At 41.0% G+C, this 24,151-nt stretch overlaps 1 protein-coding gene across 8 annotated transcripts in view; it reads right to left on the minus strand.

Annotated features, from left to right (window-relative positions):
- The window catches only part of LOC144592173 (ceramide transfer protein), an 89,685-nt gene that overhangs the window by 23,148 nt on the left and 42,386 nt on the right, over positions 1-24,151 (minus strand). For 3 of the 8 annotated variants that reach the window (XM_078396636.1, XM_078396630.1, XM_078396629.1), the window contains exons 4-11: positions 14,835-14,942; positions 13,163-13,198; positions 10,364-10,502; positions 8,251-8,331; positions 5,237-5,394; positions 3,472-3,564; positions 3,183-3,269; positions 879-971 (exon numbers count right to left, since the gene is read on the minus strand). In XM_078396636.1, coding sequence (XP_078252762.1) covers positions 879-971; positions 3,183-3,269; positions 3,472-3,564; positions 5,237-5,394; positions 8,251-8,331; positions 10,364-10,502; positions 13,163-13,198; positions 14,835-14,942 — 795 coding nt within the window. The remainder of the gene's footprint in view (positions 1-878; positions 972-3,182; positions 3,270-3,471; positions 3,565-5,236; positions 5,395-8,250; positions 8,332-10,363; positions 10,503-13,162; positions 13,199-14,834; positions 14,943-24,151) is intronic. The other 5 variants (XM_078396635.1, XM_078396633.1, XM_078396637.1 and 2 more) reach the window with 3 other exon arrangements.

A 24,151-nucleotide genomic window follows, 5' to 3' on the forward strand; every position in this document is an offset into this window, starting at 1 on the left:
ATTTCACTGCCAACAGTAAAATCCAGTTAATGTCCTGATGGCAAGATAAACTCGAGACAGCAACTCGGCAGTTGACAAATTTTAGTTCTTATTTCACAATATCCATTGAACAAAAAATATTTAATGATTAGAATGAATGCCTAATTTACATTTATTGGAATGAACGCCTTATATACATGGGGTAGGAAGGAAATGCAGATGCTGGTTTACAGCGAGGATAGACACAAAATGCTGGAGTAACTCAGCGGGTCAGGCAGCATCTCTGGAGAGGAGTGGGTGACGAATGGGAAACGTCACCCATTCCATCTCTCCGGAGATGCTGCCAGTCATGCTGAGTTACTCCAGCATTTTGTGCCTTATTTACAATTATTTAAATAAATTCCTTATTTGCATTTATTTGAATAAATGCTCCATTTACATTTATTTGAATAAATGCCTTATTTACATTTGTCCCAAGCTTGTGAAATTCTGATCTCATCTGGGGGGGGGGGGGGGGGGAGGAGCGCATTTCAGAATTTTTCGTCACAGCTTGCTTTTTCTATGGACACCAAATTTGTTGGTGCCTCTTTCAGGTCCCATGTTGAGATTTCTGACTCGAGTGGAACCCTTGCTGCACCTGTGATAGTATTAACTAGCCAAATAACCGCAAGCATTGCTTCAGTAACACAGGACGAATCGGCATCCAACTGTGGAGAGCAGACCCTCGACATTGCATTCTCGTAGAAACTACCAATTTGAGCCTTCAACAAAAAGTTTTAAACGATGAAATATTTTAAAATAATAATAATTTGTAGAACAGAATCACATCACGGTGGCATGAGGATATACTCTCCGAATTCCTGTTTAATAATTAGAAACAATAAACCTAACTAACATACCTGTTTGGCAAATCTGTGGGTTCCAACTGTTGAGAAGGAATCACCAAAAGGCACAGCAGCTGACCAGTGAATTCTTGACTTCTCTGTATGGGACTAAACATTAAAATGATTACAGTACCCAGTTAAAACTGATTAATGCATATGACCAATTCTGTCCCCGAACACCAGATCTTGAAAATCAATTGCTTTTTGTCTGTTCCGCATTATTTAATATTATGAATATTATGGTTGATCCTCCACTACTGCTTTCTTACAGTAATCTCATATCCCTCAATTCCTTTAACATTTACAGTTCTATCGATCCCCTTCTTGACTACAATTAGTGACCGAGCCTTCATAGATCTGCTGAGTAGAAAATTCCAAAGATTCACAACTGTTTGGATAAATTTATTCTCAGCTTTCCTGAATGGCAACCTTTATTTTAAGTATATGATGTATAGTTTCAGTCACCCCTGCAAGGATGACATCCTGCTATGGCACCTCCCCTGTCAAATTCCAAAAGGTTTTTTCCCCAATTAGATCATCTCTCATTTGTCTGATCAAGTGCCTAGTCTGTTTCATCTTTCCTCTTATGATAAGCCTACCATTCGTGGTGTCAACATGTTAAATGTTGCTGTACTTCCACTATCAAAAATATATTCTTCCCCTTTTGACATAATATCCCAGATGCACATATCAGGGCTCTATTTATCAAATTCTTGCCTGTTAAACAACCTCTCTGCATCCTCCATACTGCACGCACTGTGAATCATTAGCAAACATATTATATTATACCTGATCCCATCGTTCAATTGATTATAGATTGTGAACAGCTCATCAACTGGTAGACAGATGAAACATCTGTACAGATGAAATATTGCAGATTCTTGTATCTATGAAGGAAGGCTGCTATAATCTAGTGCTCAAAAATACTTTTGCATGAAAGGGCAGCATATTGTCTGCATTCCTAATTACTGCCAAACTTCCATGTTAATGTTCAGTGGCTTGTGTGCAAGGACATACAATTCCTCGAACACCAAATTTCAATTTTCACCACTTAAAAGCTCAATTTTTTCCATAAAAGAGCTTTGCTTCCTTTTTCCATTTGACACTTCTTTAACTGAAACATAGACTGTCAACATGCCCAAAGCCTCTTTGCATCCTCCAAGTAGCACACTGCCATCTAGCTACAAATCATCAAACTTGGATATATAACATCTGATTCCCTCATCCAACCGATTGGTAGAGAGATTGTGAACAGTTGGGCATCGCCTTCCAACCCACAAATTAATGGCAAAACATTCCCCCCTAATGCTATGCACACTAATTTTGTGAATGATCTCCAGAGCCGCCTTATTGAAGTGAAAACACACATTCACAGGTTTCCACTTATTTCTGCATGACACTAAAATGGATGGAATTGCAGATAGCGAAGATGGTCATCAAAATTTGCAGCAGGATCATGATCAGCTGGGCAAGTGGGCCGAGGAATGATTAACAGAGTTTAATGCAGTTAAGTGTGAGGTGTTGCATTTGGGAAGTCAAACCAGGGCAGACACTTCACAGTGAATGGCAGGGCCCTGGGGCGTGTTGTAGAACAGAGAGATCGAGAAGTGCAGGTACACAGCTCTCTGAATGTGGGTCATAGGTAGATAGGGTTTTGGTACATTGGCCTTCATCGGTCAAGGAATTGAGTATTCAGGGTTGGGATGTTATATTACAGTTGTACAAAATGTGGGTAAGGCAGTAATTGGAGTATTGTGTTCAATTTTGGCACCTTACTTACGAGAGCAAGGATTCTATTAAGTTGGAAAGAGTATTGAGAAGATTTATAAGGATGTTGCCAGGACTTGAGTGCTTGAGCTATAAGGAGAGGTTGGACAGGCTAGGACTTTATTCCTTAGAGTGTAGGAGGCTGAGAGATGATCTGATAGAGGAGCATAAAAGGATGGGAATAGATAGGGTGAATACACAGATTCTTTCACCCAGAATAGGGAAAATCAAGAACCCAAGGACATAAGCATAAAGGTGACGGGGGAAAGATTGAATAGGAACCTGAGGGGCAGCCTTTTCACACAGCGTGCTGGGTGTTTGGAACAAGCTGTCAGAGGAGATAAGTGAGGCAGGTACTATAGCAACATTTAAAAGACAATTGGACAGGAAAGGTTTAGAGGGATTATAGTCCAAACGCAGGCAGGTGAGACTAGCATAGATAGGACATCTTAGTCGGCATGGGCCAAAGGGTTGGTTTCTATGTTGTATGACTCTATGCATGTTACAACTTCAAAACTTTCTATTTATTTACAACTGCAAAGAAGAAAATACCTGTTCTTCAATTTTATCTTGTCTGTCAAGAGCAGCTTCAACGGCATCAAAGAATTCCTCTTCATTTATCAAACTGTTTGGACCTTCCTAAGGATTGTAGAAAACAATACGAGCTCTAAAATAACTTGTATTGGCATCACAGCTCCACACAGAAGAAATGCTTCAAAACACGTCACGTGTATTGACACAAAATCTGCCATGACAGTAAAGCAATTTGCAATCACCGGTCCCCCAAAACTGCATCCTATTCCTGATGTTTGCGCAAGTATAATGTAATTTGAATCCTTACCTCATAATCAGGTCCACCAAAGTGACATTTTTTCTTAAGTTCTGACATAGCGTTCTTGTAAGCATCTTCTACCCGTCGTCTCTTTTCAATCTCCTGCGTATGAAAGATCAAATTTTGCACATTATTCTGTCTCACTGATAGACAAAGGGAAATATGTATTATTGCAGTCCACGGTGGCCATTTCACTTCTGCTAACTGCGTATAACAATCAATATCAAAATATAAAATATAGCAAGTAAACATTTTACCCAAGATTTTTTAGGGTCACCCCTATTGATAGCTTTTTTTTCCCACCTTCCTTGTGTCCAGATCAGATGAATCAATGTGTTCATTATCATGCTTTTTTTGCATGAAAGATTACATTCCCTCTCACTAAGTTGTATCCCTATATATTTATCCAACCATCATACTTCAACAACGACTATCGTCAGGTACTTCTTTAGCAAACATTTCCAGTTTTATTCTCAAAGTTCGTAGCATTCTTGTACAGAACTTGAGGCATATCACCATCATTTTACATTCTCTGGGATCATTATGCCGCTTTATCTGCATCTCAAGCAGACATCTTTCAGCTCTACTCATTACTCATTTAAATTTCCTACATCTCCTTCCTGGTTCATCCAAACTCCTTTACTTGTTTTATTTTCAAGACCAAGGTCCCAATCCAATTTTGATACCCATATGCAATCCATACAGTTTTCCTCTTTTCTTACACATTTTAAGATCTTAAAGTTCCTTACTACATTATCCTAGTTCATATCAAAACACGTTTTCCTCAAATTCCCCCCACCTACCGATGACAACAAACAATCATACAGAAGATAAGACACAAAGTGCTGGAGTAACTCAGCTGGTCAGGCAGCATGTCTGGAGAAAACGGGTGGGTGACATTTTGGGTCAGGACCCTCCTTCATACAGAAGAACCTTACATCTTTTCTGGAAACCAACTCAAATCATACAAGACAAAATATATTGTGTGCGCATGTATGTAATGCAAGGGTTAAACAGATTTTTAAATCTAAATGGAGGTGTGCTAACCACACCATATATCAAGCAAGCAGGCACAGGTAGATAACACTCAAATGCTTGGACTTGCATAGAAGAACCTGTAACTCATAAGGCAGCTTCAAGGACATCTAATAAGATAAGGTAAGCTTTTCTTTCTCAGAGACACCCGAGACTAGCTCGGCGCCTTATGTAACAAATAATGGTGATTTCAGTGTAAAGGAGGATAGCTCACTGGACTTCACCTCGGACTGAGATTCCAGAACGGTGCCCTGTCCTATAGGTTGGATAAAGTCTCCATTTCAAGCTGTCGCAAGAAGTTCCTGACGCCCTTTTGCAGTTAAAGGACATGTGAGACACGGTATTTATTTGCTTTTTACTGCTGTTTAACTGGTTTTATTGTAGTTTCAATAAATGTTTATTTTCTCTTAATTTTATATTGTTTGAGTGTTCCTTCTCCATCAATGATCAGAACCCTATAAACATGCTTATACTTCATTCCATACAAGTTTATAAGAGATAGGAGCAGAATTAGGACATTTGGCCCATCAAGTCTACTCCACCATTCAATCGTGGCTCATTTAATGTTCCCTCTCAACCCCATTTTCCTGCCTTCACCCCCTAACCCCTGACAACCTTACGAATCAAAAATCTGTCAATCTCCATCATATACATATTGTACCTTCATTATAACTCTGGTAAGCAAACATTTGTGGAAATTCAACAATTTTATTACAATGTAATCGATTTGCACAAATACCTTATCAATTCTTTTCTGCCAGCTGTCTTCTCGTTTCACCATTAGTTCAATGCAATGAGAAAGCGTAGCCAGTATTCCAGCCGTAGTAGCTTTAAAAGTGATGGCCTCACCCTTGAAATCTAATCCATTGATCCCTTTGGGTGTCACACATGGAAACACTAAAGACCAAAAAGGATGCAATTAAGCTAGAGGATGCAGAAAAGATTCACAAGGATGTTGCTGGAACAGTCAGGCTTAAGACTTTAAGGAAAAATTTACAGCCTTAAGATTTTAAGGAAAAATTTACTTCCAGCAAATAAAAGCATGTCTCCATCCAAAATGGCATGTATCTGCATTGGGCTCTCTTGCCATTCTTTTTTTTTTCAGATGAAACCATCCATTAAATTGAATAAGCTTGAGAATTCAGCACCAAATCTAATCTGGTAGATTCTGTAGATATTAGAACTTGGGATTCAACAAGAGGAGCTTAGTCACTGCTAGAGTACATCAGTGTTTGTAAGTCTTTAGTTTTAATTTTACCCAAATCACTCAGTATTGGATGGAACTGCAGATGCTGGTTTACTCTGAAGATAGACACAAAATGCTGCACAAACTCCTGCGAAGTCTGGAGAAGGGTCCCGACCCAAACCATCACATAACATAACATAACATAACAACACTTTATTGTCACTCGGCACAACACCGAGCGAAATTTCAGCAGTCACACAAAATACAGCAAAAAGAAAAGAACACAGGACACCCGACCCCAACACAAACATCCATCACAGTGACTCCAAACACCCCCTCACTGTGATGGAGGCAACAAAACTTCCCCTCTCTTCCCCCCGCACCCACGGACAGGCAGCTCGACCCCTACCGAGGCAAACGACACGCACAGCCCCCGCAAGGGGATGGAAGGCCCCCCGGCCGAGCCGCCCCGGGCACCGAAACGTCCCGCGGCCACACCGGGCGATGTTAAGTCCAACGGCCGAGCCGCACCGGGCACTGAAACGTCCCGCGGCCGAACAGCGCTGACGATGTTAAGTCCAGCGGCCAAGCCGCGCCGGGCACTGAAACGTCCCGCGGCCACACCGGGCGATGTTAAGTCCAGCGGCCAAGCCGCACCGGGCATTGAAACGTCCCGCGGCCGAGCCGCACCGGGCACTGAAACGTCCCGCGGCCACACCGGGCACTGAAACGTCCCGCGGCCACACCGGGCGATGTTAAGTCCAGCGGCCGAGCCGCACCGGGCACTGAAACGTCCCGCGGCCGAGCCGCACCGGGCACTGAAACGTCCCGCGGCCGCACCGGGCGATGTTAAGTCCAGCGGCCGAGCCGCACCGGGCACTGAAACGTCCCGCGGCCGAGCTGCGCCGGCAATGTTAAGGCCCGCAGCCGAGCCGCACCGGGCACTGAAACGTCCCGCAGCCGAGCTGCGCCGGCAATGTTAAGGCCCGCAGCCGAGCCGCACCAGGCACTGAAACGTCCCGCAGCCGAGCTGCGCCGGCAATGTTAAGGCCCGCAGCCGAGCCGCGCCCCGGGGAAGAGACCTAATAAAATAAAGGTTTCCCCCCGCCCCACCCCCCCACCCCACCCCCCCACCCCACCCCACACCCCCACCACACACCCCCACCACACATACACAGCCAAAAACAGAAACAAAAACCATCCCAACACCGACACAAACAAAAAAAAAGAAAAAAGACAACAGACTGCCAGAGAGCCGCAGCCGTTAGGCGCAGCCAACTCCTCCCCTATCACCTATCCTTTTTCTCCAGACACTACCTGACCTGCTGAGTGACTCCAGCACTTTGTGTCTATCTAAGGAGTGTGGGTCCACAGTTCTCCAAAAGTGGTGGCACCAGTTGATAGGGTGGTGAAGGTGGCATTTGGAATGCTTGCCTTCATGATAAAGATAACGAGCACAGGTGTTGGGATGTCATGTAATAGCTGTACAAGAGATTGATGAAACCACACTTGGAGTATTGTGTGGTGTTCTGGTTGTCCTGCTATTGGAAGGATGTCATTAAGCTGGAAGAGGTGCAGAAGAAAAATCACCATTGTTACCAGAACTGGAAGGCTTGTATTACGAGGAGAAGGTGATAGGCTGGAACATTTTTCACTCAAGAAAAGGTGGTGGAGGGGTGACCTTATAGAGAAGTACAAAATCATGAGGTACAGATATGGAGAATGGTGAAGTTGTTTTTTCCAGGATTGAGCAGCTCAGAACTAGAAGACATAGGTTTAAGGTGGAGGGGAGAGATTTAAAAGATACCCAAGAAGCAATTTTTTCACACAGAGAGTGGTGCGTGTTTGGAACAAGTTGCCAGATGAGGTAGTTGAGCAGGTACAATAACAGGATTTTAAAGAAACTTGGAAAGGTACATGGGCAGGAAAAGTTCAGAGGGATATGGGTCAAATGCAGACAATTGGAACTAGTTGAGTTATAAAACCTGGTTGGCATGGACAACTTGGGCTTAGGGGCCTGCTTGCATGCAGTGTTACTTTATAGAAACAATGAAATTTAAAGCCCAGAAATGTAAAAATATTCGTATTGCCATAATAATATATTGCCCCAAAACAATCGATAAAACAAAAGCCAATGAACTATAGAAAGTAATGCACTATTTGCCATTAAAAAAAAAAAAGAATGACTATTGAGAAACTTTTAACATGCTTTATGAAGCAGAAAGTCAACATCGTCTTGGAACATGGCCAAGGGCTGTCACATTCACACATTTGTTTGGTTTAGAGCGAGCAGATGCAAAAAAGACCAGGATTAATTAATTATATCGTATACAGCCATTCTTTCTTGCCATTAGGAGATTAACAAGTAAATGCACAATACACATCCCTCAGAGCATATAGAAAAGTGGGACTTGATTCTTTTTTAGATCAATTTGCACAAAAACCAGTTCCGAGTAAAGGATGAAAAATTCTGACTTAAAATAAAATAGGAACTTCAAAATTAGAGGCAAACAATTACTTTAAAGATTTAAGAATATAAACTATTTGTAATTTTTAAGGATACATACATTTCTCTTTGCTGCCGTTATTTTGTATAAAATCACCATCTGATCGTGTGGTTGGAAAAGCATCTTCATCGTCTTCCACTACTAAAACGGTAAAATTAAACTTTTAGAATACTTTCATGACTAATGAAAGAAACCAATTCCTATTCAGTTTCAATGCCAGCTGAAACCATATCTGCTGCAGGTTCAGGAAAATAGACTGTATTCATTCATTACACTGACACGGAGTTCTATTTATTCACAAAATGCTGGAGTAACTCAGCAGGTCAGGCAGCATCTCGGGAGAGAAGGAATGGGTGACGTTTCGGGTCGAGACCCTTCTTCAGACGTGAGCAGCCGTGAGAGGTTTATAATTGATGCGGAGGAGATGCTACAATAGTTGCACTTGCATTACTTCAAATACATGACTGGTACCAATGCAGTTACAATTGGAGACAGAGTAGCACTACCAGGAACGTGGAAGAATAGCTCATCACAACTCTCAAGATCTTCTCAACTCTCCTTTCAGTAAAATTAACTCTCTCCTACAAATTAAAGAACTTTTTCAATATGGTTTTTAATTTTACCACAAAATGGCAGATGCTTATAAATCAGATTTCCTTACACAAGATACAGTTCGGGCAATATTTCCTTGAAACAATTGGTAGCCGCTCGATAAGGACATATTTCCAAAGATGCCTCTTGTATATCCCAGCCTTCCTGAAAAGCGATAATAAATTGAACCCACACTTCTAGGAATCTCCTTACCCTGAAAAGAAAAGGCCTTTTTGAAATAACTAAAATTTCCCCAAAATCTTTTAATTCTCTTTGATAGATTTTGAATTAGGACTTTTAAAATCAATTATTGATCTGACCTGTCACTTCTAACCACCTCACTAGATATAGATAATGCAAGGTAAGACCATCAAGATCATAAGATAATGCACCAAGAAGTCCCCCTCCCCAAACCCTAATCAAACAAAACTGAGAGTTAAAAATAATAAGAACAAGAATAATACAAAATGTCAGCCACAAACTTACTCTTTAGGTTCTTTAGGGGTGAGGAGGTACAGGCACATACAAATGGAAACAAAAATTCTAGAGCTAGAAAGATAGAGACCCAGATGCCAATAATGGTAGAGAGAGAGGTGGAAGGTTAGAAATGGGCTGGCGTATAATACTGGGGTAAGAGGGGAGTAAAAGTTTTGATTGCTGAAGGCTTGAGGTGATTTGAGAAACAGGAAGTACTAAGAACCATTTGGACCACAGGGTGAAAAATCAAAATTGCAGATGTAATAAAACCAGAAACCATATCGCATCAACTAGCACAAGATATGCAAATAAGTTTTGGTACAGGTTGGAATGTGGGCAGCAGAGATTTGGACAAAGTCAAGTTTTTGGAGAGCTTGAGAATGGAAAACAAATGAAGAAAAACAGAGTAGTCAGGGGCTGAGGTTAAAAAAAAGGACAAGTATGTATATCTGGCAGATACAGGAACAAGGCTGGACAAATTTGTTACAAAGATGGAACATATTATCTTGCGATGGAATTTAGGATTAAAAATTAAACAGATAAACATTATAAACAGCTGACTTCACAGCGGATTGTTCTGGTGGAGCCAAATAAAAAAACATTTATGGTCTCCTCAATTTATCTGGCAAATGTTGAGCCTCATCAAAGACAAGTAGGATTTCAACACAAAACAAGTAATGATGAGTGCAACAGAGGAATGGAACCAGGTGTTGCCATATTAGTGGAAGCCAAAGCCATGCCTATGGATGAAATCACTGAGGAACATTTGCAGTTGAGAGCATGAAACAAAGATAGACACTTCGAGAACTTCTGTTGTAAGGGGGGCTTTAACTACCAACATTTATTAATGATTGCTAAATCAAATCTACATCCCCAAGCACCAGGAAAATGCAAGCAATTAAACACTGTTCAGGTCAATTTCTACATTTTCTATATATTCATCAATAACAAAAATTGCAAATCCATACACCCTGCAACAGTAATTTGACACAGGTTGTGCCAAAATGCAGATTTTAAAAGAAAACGCAAAGGGATTTTAAGATTACAGAGCCTGTCATTAGTTAAAATCATTTCAAACTTGGAAAAAGTCAATCAATCAATGCACCTTTATCTCTCTGGAGTTCATCTTTAGAAACAGCATCTGCACAAGCATCGAAGAACTTTTGTAGTGTATCGACCTGTCTGCAAAGGATATCACGGAAGGTTTCCATTTCAGCAAGTTTTTCACGCAAACTATGGCCTTTCTGAAATTCAAAACACACAAAAAAGCTGAAATTTCTACAAAAATAAAAGCATATTAAATTTATTCATGTGTTTGGTTTAGGGAGAGAGGGAGGGAGAGAGAGAGAGAAAGAGAGAGCAGGTACAACAATAGCCTGAATTAATTCATTACATCTTTAATAATCCTTTTCTGTCATTAGGTGATAAACAAGTGATGCACGAAACATATTCCTCAGAGTATATAACTTTGCTCAGCTACTTTATAAATCAGTGGCAAAACAGTTGTCACTTCATAAGTAGTTAAACCTTTCGTGAACACCATTACTACAGGTAATGGGCATCGTAACATCAACAGTTTGAAGACTAGGGCTTTTAATTAGAATTTTGAAACTGCCAGCTGATTTCAAATTACACGTTATTAAGTGAAAACGAGAAAAAACACATTCTTGTAAATATATTGGGTAATAGCATCTCTGTAGTATGGAAATATTATAGGTTTGTTGGGGCAAAATTGAAAATCTGTGAGTACACATGCCAAATCTAATTTTTTCCACTCCCATCATGGTTATTTTTACTGGGCATCTACATAGACGAGTTTGTCTGGGAAATTAGAAATAGAGGGTATGACTGCTTCATTCCGCTGCCCAATGTTAACAACTTCAAAAAGTTGAACTGAAAGCAAGCCTGGGTCGGAAGTTTTCTTTTCAAAATCTTAGCCAGCAAGGACAAGTTGAGCTGAAGGGCCCGTTTCCATGCTGTATGACTCTATTGACGATATGGAACTACTCTCTTTACAGTTAACAGATATCATTCATTTATTTAAACTCTTGGTTGTAAATGCACCAGAAGCAGAGGATTTTTTCCCAGAACAGTTCAATGTGCCAAAGACATTTAACCTGGAGCAGATAGCAGTTGCTGTTCAGGAAAACCTTTCCGTACTGACTTCTGAGGCTGTCACAATAAAACATAACATTTTAAAATTAACAGTGTCCAAGTGGTGATCCTTGTAGAATTACTGTGCACAAATGCACTTTTTTGCATTGAGTATACTACACTAAACAAATAAATATCATTTCATATTCTATTGTTAACTTGTTACTCTGAGCTTGTAATTATATTAGGGTGATGACTTAATACTAGTATTTATAAGAGAAGGAATATTGGTTTAGAAATGATTATGAAGAACGTAAATAGTTGGAATGATCTGTCAAACACAGTAATATTGTTCAAAATGCAACTCAACGTGATAATGGGATGTCAAGGTACTGGAGAAGAGTTTCAAAGGGCATGTCTCACTAGCTTTCTTGATGTGTAACAAATTTGATCACACGGTCAGGTAAAGACATGGCTTTCTATGCTCTCTGCCAATTACTTTGAAGCAGGAAAAGACTAGTCTCCAATACCATACGTGGCATCTTCACAAGTTATTACTCGATTCAATGATCATTTGCAACTCCAAGAACCAATAACACCCGTTCACCAGATAATGTAACAATATCCTTACATTCATTTCACTTTATTTATTCAAGTGCAAACAAGCCACATTTGTATTGCTTAAGCAGAGCAGGCAGTAATGTGGATATGATATTTTGATTGTTTTCAAAAAGGGAGAGAACATTTGTCGTAAGCAACTCATGGCAATATACTTCGGTACTGACAAAGCAAAAATTCTGCACTTGCTGCAAGTCTGAAATAAAAACAGAAAATGCTGGAAACACTCAGCAGGACAAGCACCATCTGTGGAGAGGGAAATAGAACTAATGCTTCCGGTGCTCCATTTTTTCCTGGCAGTATGAAACTTTTGAAATCGGGCATGTTTGGAGATTGGCAGCAGCTGAAGGGATGGCAAGAGGGAATATCTGTGAGAGGGCGAAGACAAAGAAAAAACGAATTGCAGAAATAAGCACCAGCTGATAGAGAAGGAAGGCAGATTGCTTGCAGCCAAATTTTCCGGGATGTGGCATAGAGGGAGAAGGAGGAAAAATACTAGACCTGCGAGATGGCTTAGCAACAGGAAGTCTGAAAGAAAAGGCAAAATGCAAGAAAAGCCCAATCAGATGGCATCTGCAGAGAAAGAAAAGCTCAGTTATTTTAATAGGTTGATGGCCTTGCATCACAACTGCTCAAAGAGTCAAAAAGAAAAATAAAAAAATAACAAAATGGAGTTGCTGGAAATATGAAACATAAATGGAGAATGTAATGGATGCTATCTGGTCTGCTGAATACTCCCAGCTTTTTTTTTGTTTTTATTTATGCTTTGCTACAGGTCAGTCACAGGGGTCCCTCCAATGGATTGTTATGCTGCTAAGATCCAGAGAATGTTCATTTTTCCTCAAACAGAAATTGTCTCTGTGCCAGATCCCCCATCAGGTGTAGGGGCATCCGTCTGATTTGTGCAGGTGAGCAGCTCTGATCTGGTATCACGGTCAGGTGGTACCTTTTATTACCTGGATCTTGCAGAGATAGTTGTATGTTGGTCCCCAAAGTGATGTGCACTGTTGATCCAATTGACATCCTGCTTTATGAGCGGGCCCAAAAGTAACGGATTAAAAAGCCCTTTATATTTTTGCAATTCCCAAACATTATATTGTATAAAGTAAATCTTAGCTTAAATTTCAATGTTGAAAGCTATGTAATAGATTATAGTGCATGTTGCTTATGTGCAAATTTTAATCTTTCCTACCTGAAGGTTGAGTTCTTGGACTGGCCCAATGGAAGTCTGTGGTAACAAATGAAGGACTGTATAGTTTTGCATCTCCAACCAGCAGCTTACAAAATTTCTACCATCTCTTGGAACTGAACAGAGTATGCATTTTTGTTCTGATAGTGGCTATGCAAAAAGTACACCAACAGGGATTACATGACCCAAACACAGAACATCGAGTTCTTGCAAAATAATTCTGAAGCTAATCAGTCTATGTTTTCAAAAAACTCTACGTTCAGCCTAAAGCTGATTTCAGGTGAAAGAGCCCAACAACCAGAGAAATCTTTTCAAGAATAAAAATCATTGGGTCTCTAAGAATAAATAATTGATTAAACATTCTCCCATTTAAAAAAAAAAATGTTTATTCACTTTTTTAGAATTGTCATATTTTAGAGGGATATTTCAGTTATGTTTTTAGAAATTGGCAGCAACATATGCTGGAATGGAAAAACCAGGCCTCTCCTCACCTCTGTCCCCTTTGGATTCATATTTGTAAAGATAATTATGTGTTGGACTTGGTAGTAGCACAAAACTAAAAAGCAGTTGCAACCTCCTTTATACTCTGCCTGAATATTTTTTTCTTCTGATGGTAGTTTTGCACCACTAGCCAAAGATGATTTCATCAAAATATCCGTGTTCCACCCTCTTTCTGTACAAATGTCAATGGCACTTTCTTGCCAAGAATTAGGATCAGCAAAATTGCAGCCTACCTTTACATAAATAAGCCATTAAAAATGAAGAGATTGAATGGTGAATTCCACCGCTGAACACAGACTTGACGGATACCAAGTGAGATAATATTATGTGCTGCCTCTTGATCAGAGTCTGGTGGAAACCCTAAAATAAAAGTCATGGCTAGCTGCAACATGGGAATGTCAAAGACAGTGACCCTGCAAATCGAGGCAAGGCTGCTTATGAAGCAACTTTGCTGGTGTAGATGAAAATGATATGATCAATGATTGAAAAATTATTTTAGTAAAACTAAACAATTACTCATTTTCACAAAAGGACAGTTACACAAAAAAAACTGGCAGGTGATCATGCATTCTGCCTTTCATTTGTTCCTTCTCCTCATATGACCATCTCCTGCTATCTTATTTCAGATACATTAGAAATACCTTTTGAGCCAAGCCTCCGAGTGGAGCCTCAAGAATAGGAGGTGGACAATTCAATATAATGCCCTCCTCGTATGTTAAAAATTCAAATAGCACTCTGTGCCCTTTCTTTCAACCTAAGACAATATGAACTTTCTGGGCCGGGCAACTTTATCGCAGGATTAGAACGTGTGTCAAGGGTTATGGGGAGAAGGCAGGAAAATAGGATTAGGAGGCAGAGATCAGCCATGATTGAATGGCAGAGTAGACTCGATGGGCGGCGTGGCCTAATTCTACTCCTAGAACTTGTGAACTCGGTTAACAATGACAATTTCTGAGCTTTCAGGGAGAAATCACATCGTTTTAGCCAATCCATCAGAAGAGTTTTACGATGTTAATCAATATAGTGTTTAACCTCCAAAATTAGCAATTGTGAACACCATGAACATTTCTCCAGCCACGCCCCAGACCTTTATGCGTAACAATAAAATGCATCAAATTGTAGTTGGATGCATGTGGTTGGGAGTTGGGTGGAGATGGAAGGACAATATTCTTACCTTAAAGGATGAGGTGGATGTAGCAGAATATCCACTTGCGGCAGATGTGAGAGACAGCATGGAACCATGACGTCGTAGACTTGATTCTGATCCATAGCCAGATTCTGCCTATATTTTAAAAAAAACATATGCACTGACAAGGAGTGAACGCATTGTGTATTTCACACTTCTCTGATCAAATCGACAGTTTATCACGGACCAAAGTAATTGACAATGTGCTGGCCTTATAGTTATTTTTAATTTTTCAACATCACAGTTTGCCTCTTCCACATTCTCCTCTATTTCATTTGAATTCTACTCTAATTTTCTTTCCTTCCTTCCTATCCACTTCCTACCCCCTCCTCCTCTTCCTTTAAGCATTGATGCTACAATTTTGACAGTCCCTTTTGCCTGGAGGTCACGATTGCCCAAGTGATCACAAATGCAAGACTCTACCAATTCAAGAACAAGATGACCAACATTTCAAATTATATTGAATCAGACATGATTCTGTTGAGATCTAAACAGACATGTAACAAAGGAAGATGGACACAAAGTGCTGGAGTCGCTGAGCGGGTCAGGCAGCATCTCTGGAGAAAATAGATGGCTGACGTATCGGGTCTTAACCCTTTTTCAAGAGTTTGATGAAGGGTCCCGACCCGAATCGTCACCCATCCTTTTTTGCCAGAGATGCTGCCTGACCGCTGAGTAACTCCAGCACTTTGTGTCTATCTTCAGTATATACCCAGCATCTGCAGTTCCTTTCTATACATGTAACAAATGAAAATAAGTGACTTTAGACTAGCGCCAATAAACATTTGTTTACAACCTTGTGCTAAATGTCAGGTCACACAGAGGTACATTTTGAACAGCTGGGGCATCTCATTGATGTTTAAGTGGATGCCATTGACTCCTGATTCTTAAAGTCTTCTTCATCATGTTTCTAGTCCAATTCATCGTGTTTCCAGTCCAATTCTCCTGTACTGTTTGTGCAGGCACTGCCACTAAATGGTGTTCTGTTTGTGGGATGCATTGCATTCTGTGGGCTGCATTGGGATATGTTCCAGTTTCCTTCTCCTAACATATATCACAGCTACAGCATAAACGTGTCAAACTTCAGACAGACACCAGACAACATTTCTCTTTTACCATTACCTGCAAATGTGAGAATATTTTATATTTTTGGTAAGTAAGGCGTTTCAAATAAAAGGGATAGGCCATTAGTCCATTTAGGACTAAAACAGAGACATTTCTTCAAAGCGTGGTGAATTTTTGAAATTTATGACCCAAGAATATTTGAGGCTTGGTCATTGATTTTATTCAAAACAGATCTGATTTTTGGATGCAAGGAAAATCAAGTGATTCTGGGGACAAAACAAGAAAATGGTATTGAGGTGAAACATTGACAATTTATCAATTTGCATGCCAAGCTAAAGGGGATAATGACTAACACCTGCTCCTAATGTCTATGTGCCTTAACATCACACTCAAAAGAGTGGCCAAAATGTTTTGTACATCTGTAAAATAACTAAGTATGTAATGCAAAAAAAGTGCCAATGGATTTTTATTTTACAGGACCTAGCAATGCAAAATTCTATTGGGCCAAAGGCACTACGTAGAGCAGATGTAGCATAATTAATAGTTTCAAAGAACCTTCTTCTAATTTCCTCGCTATCACACGCATGAAGGATGTATCCTGAAGGCCATTCCATGCACCAGCTTCTGGAGTCAGCTTTAAGCTATCCTGAAGCAGGTTTCATGTGTCTTGCAAAGACCAGCTTTGCGTGTATGGCCACTTTGGGCCACACATGCACAGATTTAATTTACAGAAATGGCATTGAGCCATGGACTGTATACTGGTGCGTGGCCAAACAGTAGTGATCATGTCTGTGTCACTGACATAGTGCATGAGAAGGGATTTAAAGGGCTTTGCGATTGTCAAGTCCCCAATCACATTCAGGTAGCTTCCAATGAAATGCTATCAATCGTATGTGAATGTTGCACAACACAATAGAACTGTAAGACTGTATCTACAACAAAGCAGGTTCTATCACTGCTAAAGGACAAAGCTGAATTTTGCACTGAAAGAGTCAGAGTGATACAGTGTGGAAACAGGCCCTTCAGCCCACAATGGCCAACATGTCCCAGCTATACGAGTCCCACTTGCCCGCATTTGGTCCATATCCCTCCAAACCTGTCCTATCCATATACTTGTCTAACCATTTCTTAAACGCTGGGATAGTCCCAGCCTCAACTACTTCCTCTGGGAGCTTGTTCCATACACCCACCACCCTTAGTGTGAGAATGTTACCCCTCAGATTCCTGTTAAATCTTTTCCGCTTCACCTTAAACCTATGTCCTCTGGTCCTCGATTCACCTAGTCTGGGCAAGCGACTCTGTTCATCTACCCGATCTATTCCTCTCATGATTTTATATACCTCTATAAGATTACCCCTCATCCTCCTGTGCTCCAAGGAATAGAGTGCCCGCCTGCTCAACCTCTCCCTATAGCTCAGACCCTCTAGTCCTGGCAACATCCTCGTATGTTCTTGTGTGGCAGTGCACGGGAACAGAGGCCCACCATCTAATGCCAAGGAACAACTAAGAGTGTGCGCGAGTGCATGCCTTATAAATGTTCCCATGGTTACCTCAGTGCTATGGTTTACTACAACTTAAAGATGCACTGGTACTTAATTGAAAAGAATAGGTGGTTGGCATGGGAGAATAAAAATAGACTGCATTGAGGTAAGTGGGGGATAGGACTGATGGGTGTGCAATGAGATTTGGCATCAATTTCAAACATAAAGTGCTTAAGTAACTCAGTGGGTCAGGCAGCATCTCTGGAGAAAATGGATAGGTGCTGTATTTGGTTGGGACCCTACTGCAGACAGTCTGAAGAAGGCTCCTGACCCAGAATGTCACCTGCCCATATTCTCCAGAGATTCTACCTGACTCGCTGAGTTACTCCTGCACTTTGTGTCTGTTTTTGTAAAACAGCATCTGCAGTTCCTTGCCACTTTGTGGCATCAATTCAATTACTTTATGGCAGCTTAGAAGACTCATCAGAAAATACAGGTAGAGTTGCCAGCCATATTAAACTACTGTTTCCAGCTGCCAAGAATTAAAATGATAATCCCTGTGACTTTGCAGAGAGTAACTGGGACAAGATTTATATGGACACATTAAGAAACTGCGCTAGTTTTGTTTGAAGACTTGCATTTACTAATTGTAACAATATTGGAGTAACTGGGGACAGGGTGGAGAAAAGTCTATAAAGAGGACGATATTTGACTGAGTAATGAACAGCACATGTTTTCCATAGAGCATAGAGGAGTGGTGGTATGAATACAAGGTAAAAGTCAGCAGTGCAGTGGTGTTTGAAGCAAGAGGTCATGTGGCAAAGCCTCCTGGAACATATCCATGCAGAGCAAGTAATTTTGGGCTAATATTTGGATATAAAGTATTGTAACTATTCCTCCAAGGCATGGGATAGAAGTATTTTAATCTACCCATGGGATAACAAACCAACTATTTATGAAACTACACACAATTTTTGTAAAAGCATGACTCATAGTAGGGCAAGCCAAAAGAACACTATTTGGGTCAAAGAGAGGAACGTTACAGGGAAGCTCATGCTTCAGTACACAAATGCATTGTAAGTAATTTCACGTGCATTTTTATGATTAAGCAAAGAAATATTCTACACCACAATGGCAATAAATCATAAATACTGAAGACTGTTTCAGAAAATTGCAGCTCAAAAATAAAATTAAAATTCAGACTATTCCACTTCATTTGATATGTTGTTTCAACAACAGGCATTATCTAAAATGTATTCAAAGCAAGCGGCACCTGGCTCAGCAAGCAAGTTAGAATGTAGTTTACTCTCCCATCTTAAGATATTTCGAAAGCACAGGTTGTGAATCACTTAATTTGCACTTCATTTCCTGCAGCAGGACTAAGACAGCACATCACACCATGGGCAGATAAATGGCTCAGGTTCAAACCATAGGGAATTTTTTAAGGGTTAGTTTCATTTCCTTTGTGCACAGTAATTTATGGAATGAGAAATCATTGCAACATAACATTCAAACTGTATTTAAATTACATACTGAGCTTAAATTAGTACAAACTCCATCAGAAAAAAATGCATAGGGAAAGCACACATACATGCAAAAGGTATTTCAAGATACGCAATAAAGCAGAGCCTGTTCACGCCATATTCAAGACTGTTGGCACAGATCATTAGCTGTTCACTGCAAAGCCTTAAACTATTGAAATAATACACGAAAGCTCTCTATCTTAGACATACAAATAACCCAGAGCGCCGGAATATGCACTGCAATTTCCAGGAATTTATTATGGTTAACAGCAGTCTCCTGGTCAGAACAGGTTCAAAGCAGACATTTGATACTCTGCTACAACTGCCATCAAAACAGCAAACGAATGATTCTGGTTACCATGCTTGAGAGTAAGAGTGTATTTTCAAGAGCTGGAGGTCCATGCAGAAACTATACAAGATGATTCTCACAGACTGACATTGATGGTGCACTGCAACGATGCTGCTGTTATCTGCTACATTCCAACACTGGATCCATTAGCTCCCTTGGCTGCAGAGTAAAACACTGCAATCTGCAGTTATGCCTTTCCAGATGCAAATCCAGCTCACTGCTGGTGTGAAAATGATGTTGGCAGCGAAGCACAGAACGTGGGTCTGCGACTTTTCATTTACTGCCTCAAATGTAGACTATAAAATCTCATCCCACACTTAAATCTAATCAATCCAAAGAAGGTCATTACTCCAGCAAGGCATCATGGGGACAGTTTTAATAGGATTTTCTATGAAATATTTATTTAACTCAGCCAAACAAATGTAAAGATTGTTTCATGATTTTCTATGCAAATATGTATTTACAAAGGCAGCTAATTTTGCACGTAGTAAAGGAACAACCTTTTTGCACCAGATTTTCGACATGGATAATTCATGGCCAGCATTAGCAAAATGCAGCATTGATACAAAAGTTAGTGGTTTTGCAGATAAGATGGTTGTGAATGATAGCAGCAGGATCTGGATCGATTGACCGGGTGGGCGGAGGAATGGTTGATGGAATTTAATATGGAGAAGTGTGAGGTGTTGCATTTTGGGACGTCGAACAAGGGCAGGACTGCCACAGTAAATGGTAGGCCTCTGGGTAGTGTTGTAGAGCAGAGGGCTGTGAGAGGAATAGATCGGGTAGATGCACAGAGTCTTTTGCCCAGAGTAGGGGAATCGAGGACCAGAGGACATAGATTCAAGGTGAAGACTTAATAGGAATCCGAGGGGTAATTTTTTCACACAAAGGGTGGTGACTGTATGGAACATGCTGCCAGAGGAGGTAGTTGAGGCTGGGACTATCTCATTGTTTAAGAAACAGTTAGATAGGTACATGGATAGGACAGGTTTGGAGGGATATGTACCAAGCGCAGGCAAGTGTACAGTGCCCTCCATGTTTGGGATAAAGATCCATCATTTATTTATTTGCCTCTGTACTCCTCAATTTGAGATTTGTAATAGAAAAAAATCACATGTGGTTAAAGTACACATTGTTAGATTTTATTAAAGGCCATTTTTATACATTTTGGTTTCACCATGTAGAAATTACAGCTGTGTTGAAACATATTCCCCCCATTTCAGGGCCCCATAATGTTTGGGATACATGGTTTCACAGGTGTTTGTAATTGCTCAGGTGTGTTTAACCCCTCCTTAATGCAGGTATACGAGAGCTCTCAGCACCTCGTCTTTCTTCCAATCTTTCCATTATCTTTGGAAGCTTTTATTGCTGTTTATCAACACGAGGACCAAAGTTGTGCCAAAGAAAGTCAAAGCCATTATGAGACTAAGAAACAAGAATAAAAGTGTTAGAGACATCAGCCAAACCTGAGGCTTACCAAAATCAACTGTTTGGAACATCATTAAGAAGAAAGAGAGCACTGGTGAGTTTACTAATCGCAAAGGGACTGGCAGGCCAAGGAAGACCTCCACAGCTGATGACAGAAGAATTCTCTCTGTTATAAAGAAAAAAAAACCAAACACCTGTCCGAGAGATCAGAAACACTCTTCAAGAGTCCGGTGTTGATTTGTCAATGACCACTGTTCACAGAAGACTTCATGAACAGAAATACAGAGGCTACACTGCAAGATGCAAACCACTGATTAGCCGCAAAATAGGGTGGCCGGGTTACAGTTTGCCAAGAAGTACTTAAAAGAGCAACCACAGTTCTGGAAAAGGGTCTTGTGGGCAGATGAGACGAAGATTAACTTATATCAGGGTGATGGCAAGAGCAAAGTATGGAGGAGAGAAGGAACTGCCCAAGATCCAAAGCACACCACCTCATCTGTGAAACACGGTGGTGGGGGTGTTAAGGCCTGGGCATGTATGGCTGCTGAAGGTACTGGTTCACTTATCTTCATTGATGATACAACTGCTGATGGTAGTAGCATAATGAATTCTGAAGTGTCTAGACACATCCTATCTGCTCAAGTTCAACAAATGCCTCAAAACTCATTGACCGGCATCCATTCTACAACAAGACAACGATCCCAAACATACTGCGAAAGCAACAAAGGAGTTTTTTAAAGCTAAAAAACTGTCAATTCTTGAGTGGCCAAGTCAATCACCTGACCTGAACCCAATTGAGCATGCCTTTTATATGCTGAAGAGAAAGCTGAAAGGGACTAACCCCCAAAACAAGCATATGCTAAAGTTGGCTGCAATACAGGCCTGGCAGAGCATCACCAGAGAAGACACCCAGCAACTGGTGATGCCCATGAATCGCAGACTTCAAGCAGTCACTGCATGCAAAGGATATGCAACTAAATACTAAACATGACACTTTAATTTGCATGACATTGCTGTGTCCCAAACATTATGGTGCCTTGAAATGGGAGGACTACGTATAAACACTGCTGTAATTTCTACATCGTGAAACCAAAATGTATAAAAATGGCCTTATTAAAATCCGACCATGTGCACTTTAACTACATGTGATTTTATTCTATTACAAATCTCAAATTGTGGAGTACAGGGGCAAATAAATAAATGATGGGTCTTTGTCCCAAACATTATGGAGGGCACTGTAGCTGGGACATTATTGGCCGGTGTGGGCGAGTTGGGCCGAAGGGCTTGTATCACTCTACGACTGGCACCCGCCCGCATTCTTCACAGTCCTGCTGCAACTCAATGCTCTCACAAGCTGCACAACAATCAGTAAGGTTTCAGGGGTGAAACGTAAAGTTTCTTTAATCTGAAAACTGTCACATTGTGGCTCTTGTTAATTTAACAGAGAAACCGATCCACAGACAATTCCATGTCTAAAACTGTTTTTGACTCACACCAAAAAAAGCCACCAGAAGATGTCAATCTTCAAGAATCACGATATTTGATGCAGTACAAACAAGTTGGAAACAATGTCAATTTTCATAATGAATGGCTATTTTTACATATTTTTCAGGCAAATACATTGTTAGGACCGACCCAAACTCTCAAATAAAATGAGCTATGGAAACTTAATCTATGACTATATCTTTCATGAAATATTAATAATAACCAACTCCAATTCATAACTTTCAATTCTTAGGCCCCATTCCCTCATCTTTACCATGAATGTCCAGACCCTTTACACCTCCATTCCCCACCAGCAAAGTCCCAAGGCCCTCTGGCTCTTCCTTGAACAGTGACAGTTCCCTTCTACCAACACTCTCCTCCGCCTGCTAGAACTGGTCCTCACCCTTAACTGCTTCTCCTTTGATTCATCTCACTTTTTTCAAGGTGTACTTGCATGAGCCCCTGCTATGCCTTCCTTTTTTTGGTTGCGTCAAAAACTTCTTGTTTCAAATGTACATTGACACCATACTCCAACTCTTTCTGTTACATCAATGAATGCTTCGGGGCTGCCTCTCACACTCGTGCAGAACTTGTTAATTTAATCACCTTTACCTCTAACTTCCACCCTGCCCTCACATTCACTTGGATTATATCTGACACCATTATACTTTAGAGATACAGCGCAAAAACAAGCCCTTTGGCCCTGCGAGTCCACGACGACCAGTGATCACCCTGAACAGTAGCACTATCCTGTTGTACTTCGTGGTCCGGTACCTGTTGTACCTTTGTTGTGACTCTGGAAGGACCACGAGTACACATGTTTAAGATGTTATCATGGTGGAGCTTAACTCCAGGCTGTTTATTCCAAGGCCGCCTGGATCCAGAGTGGCCGCCCAATCACACATATACACAGGCATACAAAGTAGTCCTTGTGACCAACAGAGAGAGAGAAAGAGAGAAAGAGAAAAAGAGAGAAAGAGAGAGAGAGAGAGAGAGAGAGAGAGAGAGAGAGAGAGAGAGAGAGAGAGAGAGAGAGAGAGAGAGAGAGAGAGGGGGAGAGAGGGAGAGAGGGAGGGAGAGAGAGAGAGAGAGAGAGAGAGAGAGAGAGAGAGAGAGAGAGAGAGAGAGAGAGAAGTGTGTGTGTGTGTGTGAGTGAGTGAGTGAGTGAGTGAGTGAGTGAGTGAGTGAGTGAGTGAGTGAGTGAGTGAGTGAGTGAGTGAGTGAGTGAGTGAGTGAGTGAGTGAGTGAGTGAGTGAGTGAGTGAGTGAGTGAGTGAGTGAGTGAGTGAGTGAGTCGTGTGTGTGTGTGGAAAATCCACGCAGTCACTGGTACGTACATATTCCATAAAGCTGCACCTGTAGTCAGGATCAACCCCAGGTCTCTGGCAATGTACGGCAGCAAATCTACCGCTGCGCCACCGTGCTGCCATTTCTTTATCTGGGTCGCCATCATGGAACAGACTATCGACTGATGTCTACTGTAAACCCATTGACACCCAGTTATCTGGAGGACACCTCTTCCCATCTTGCCTCTTGCAAAAACTGCATCTCCTCCTCTGAATTTCTCCGTCTCCACCGCCTCTGCTCCTAACATGATGCTTTCAACTCCAGGACATCCGAGATGTCCTCTTTTTTTACTCAAGGTGGTTTCCTCCCTGCTGTTGCAGATGGATCCCTCGTCCGCATTTCCTCTGTATCCCATAGTTCAGCTCTCGCTAGCCCTTCCCTCGCAGATGTGCTGGTCCATTAATTAGCCATTGCAAATTTTCTAAAGCCGAATTCTATGCTCTAAACAACATTGATTCTTTTTCCCCCACATGATTCTTGAAATCCACGAGGTATTGCTATACAGTCTAATGATTCCTTCTTGAAATATTGTGGCAGAGGCATGGACATTTTTAGTTTAGTTCAGTACAGCGCGGAAACAGGCCTTTCGGCCCACAGGGTCCACTCCGCACATTAGCACCATCCTAAA

The sequence above is a fragment of the Rhinoraja longicauda genome, chromosome 3, assembly GCF_053455715.1.
Source record: "Rhinoraja longicauda isolate Sanriku21f chromosome 3, sRhiLon1.1, whole genome shotgun sequence".
NCBI classification, from domain to species: domain Eukaryota; kingdom Metazoa; phylum Chordata; class Chondrichthyes; order Rajiformes; family Arhynchobatidae; genus Rhinoraja; species Rhinoraja longicauda.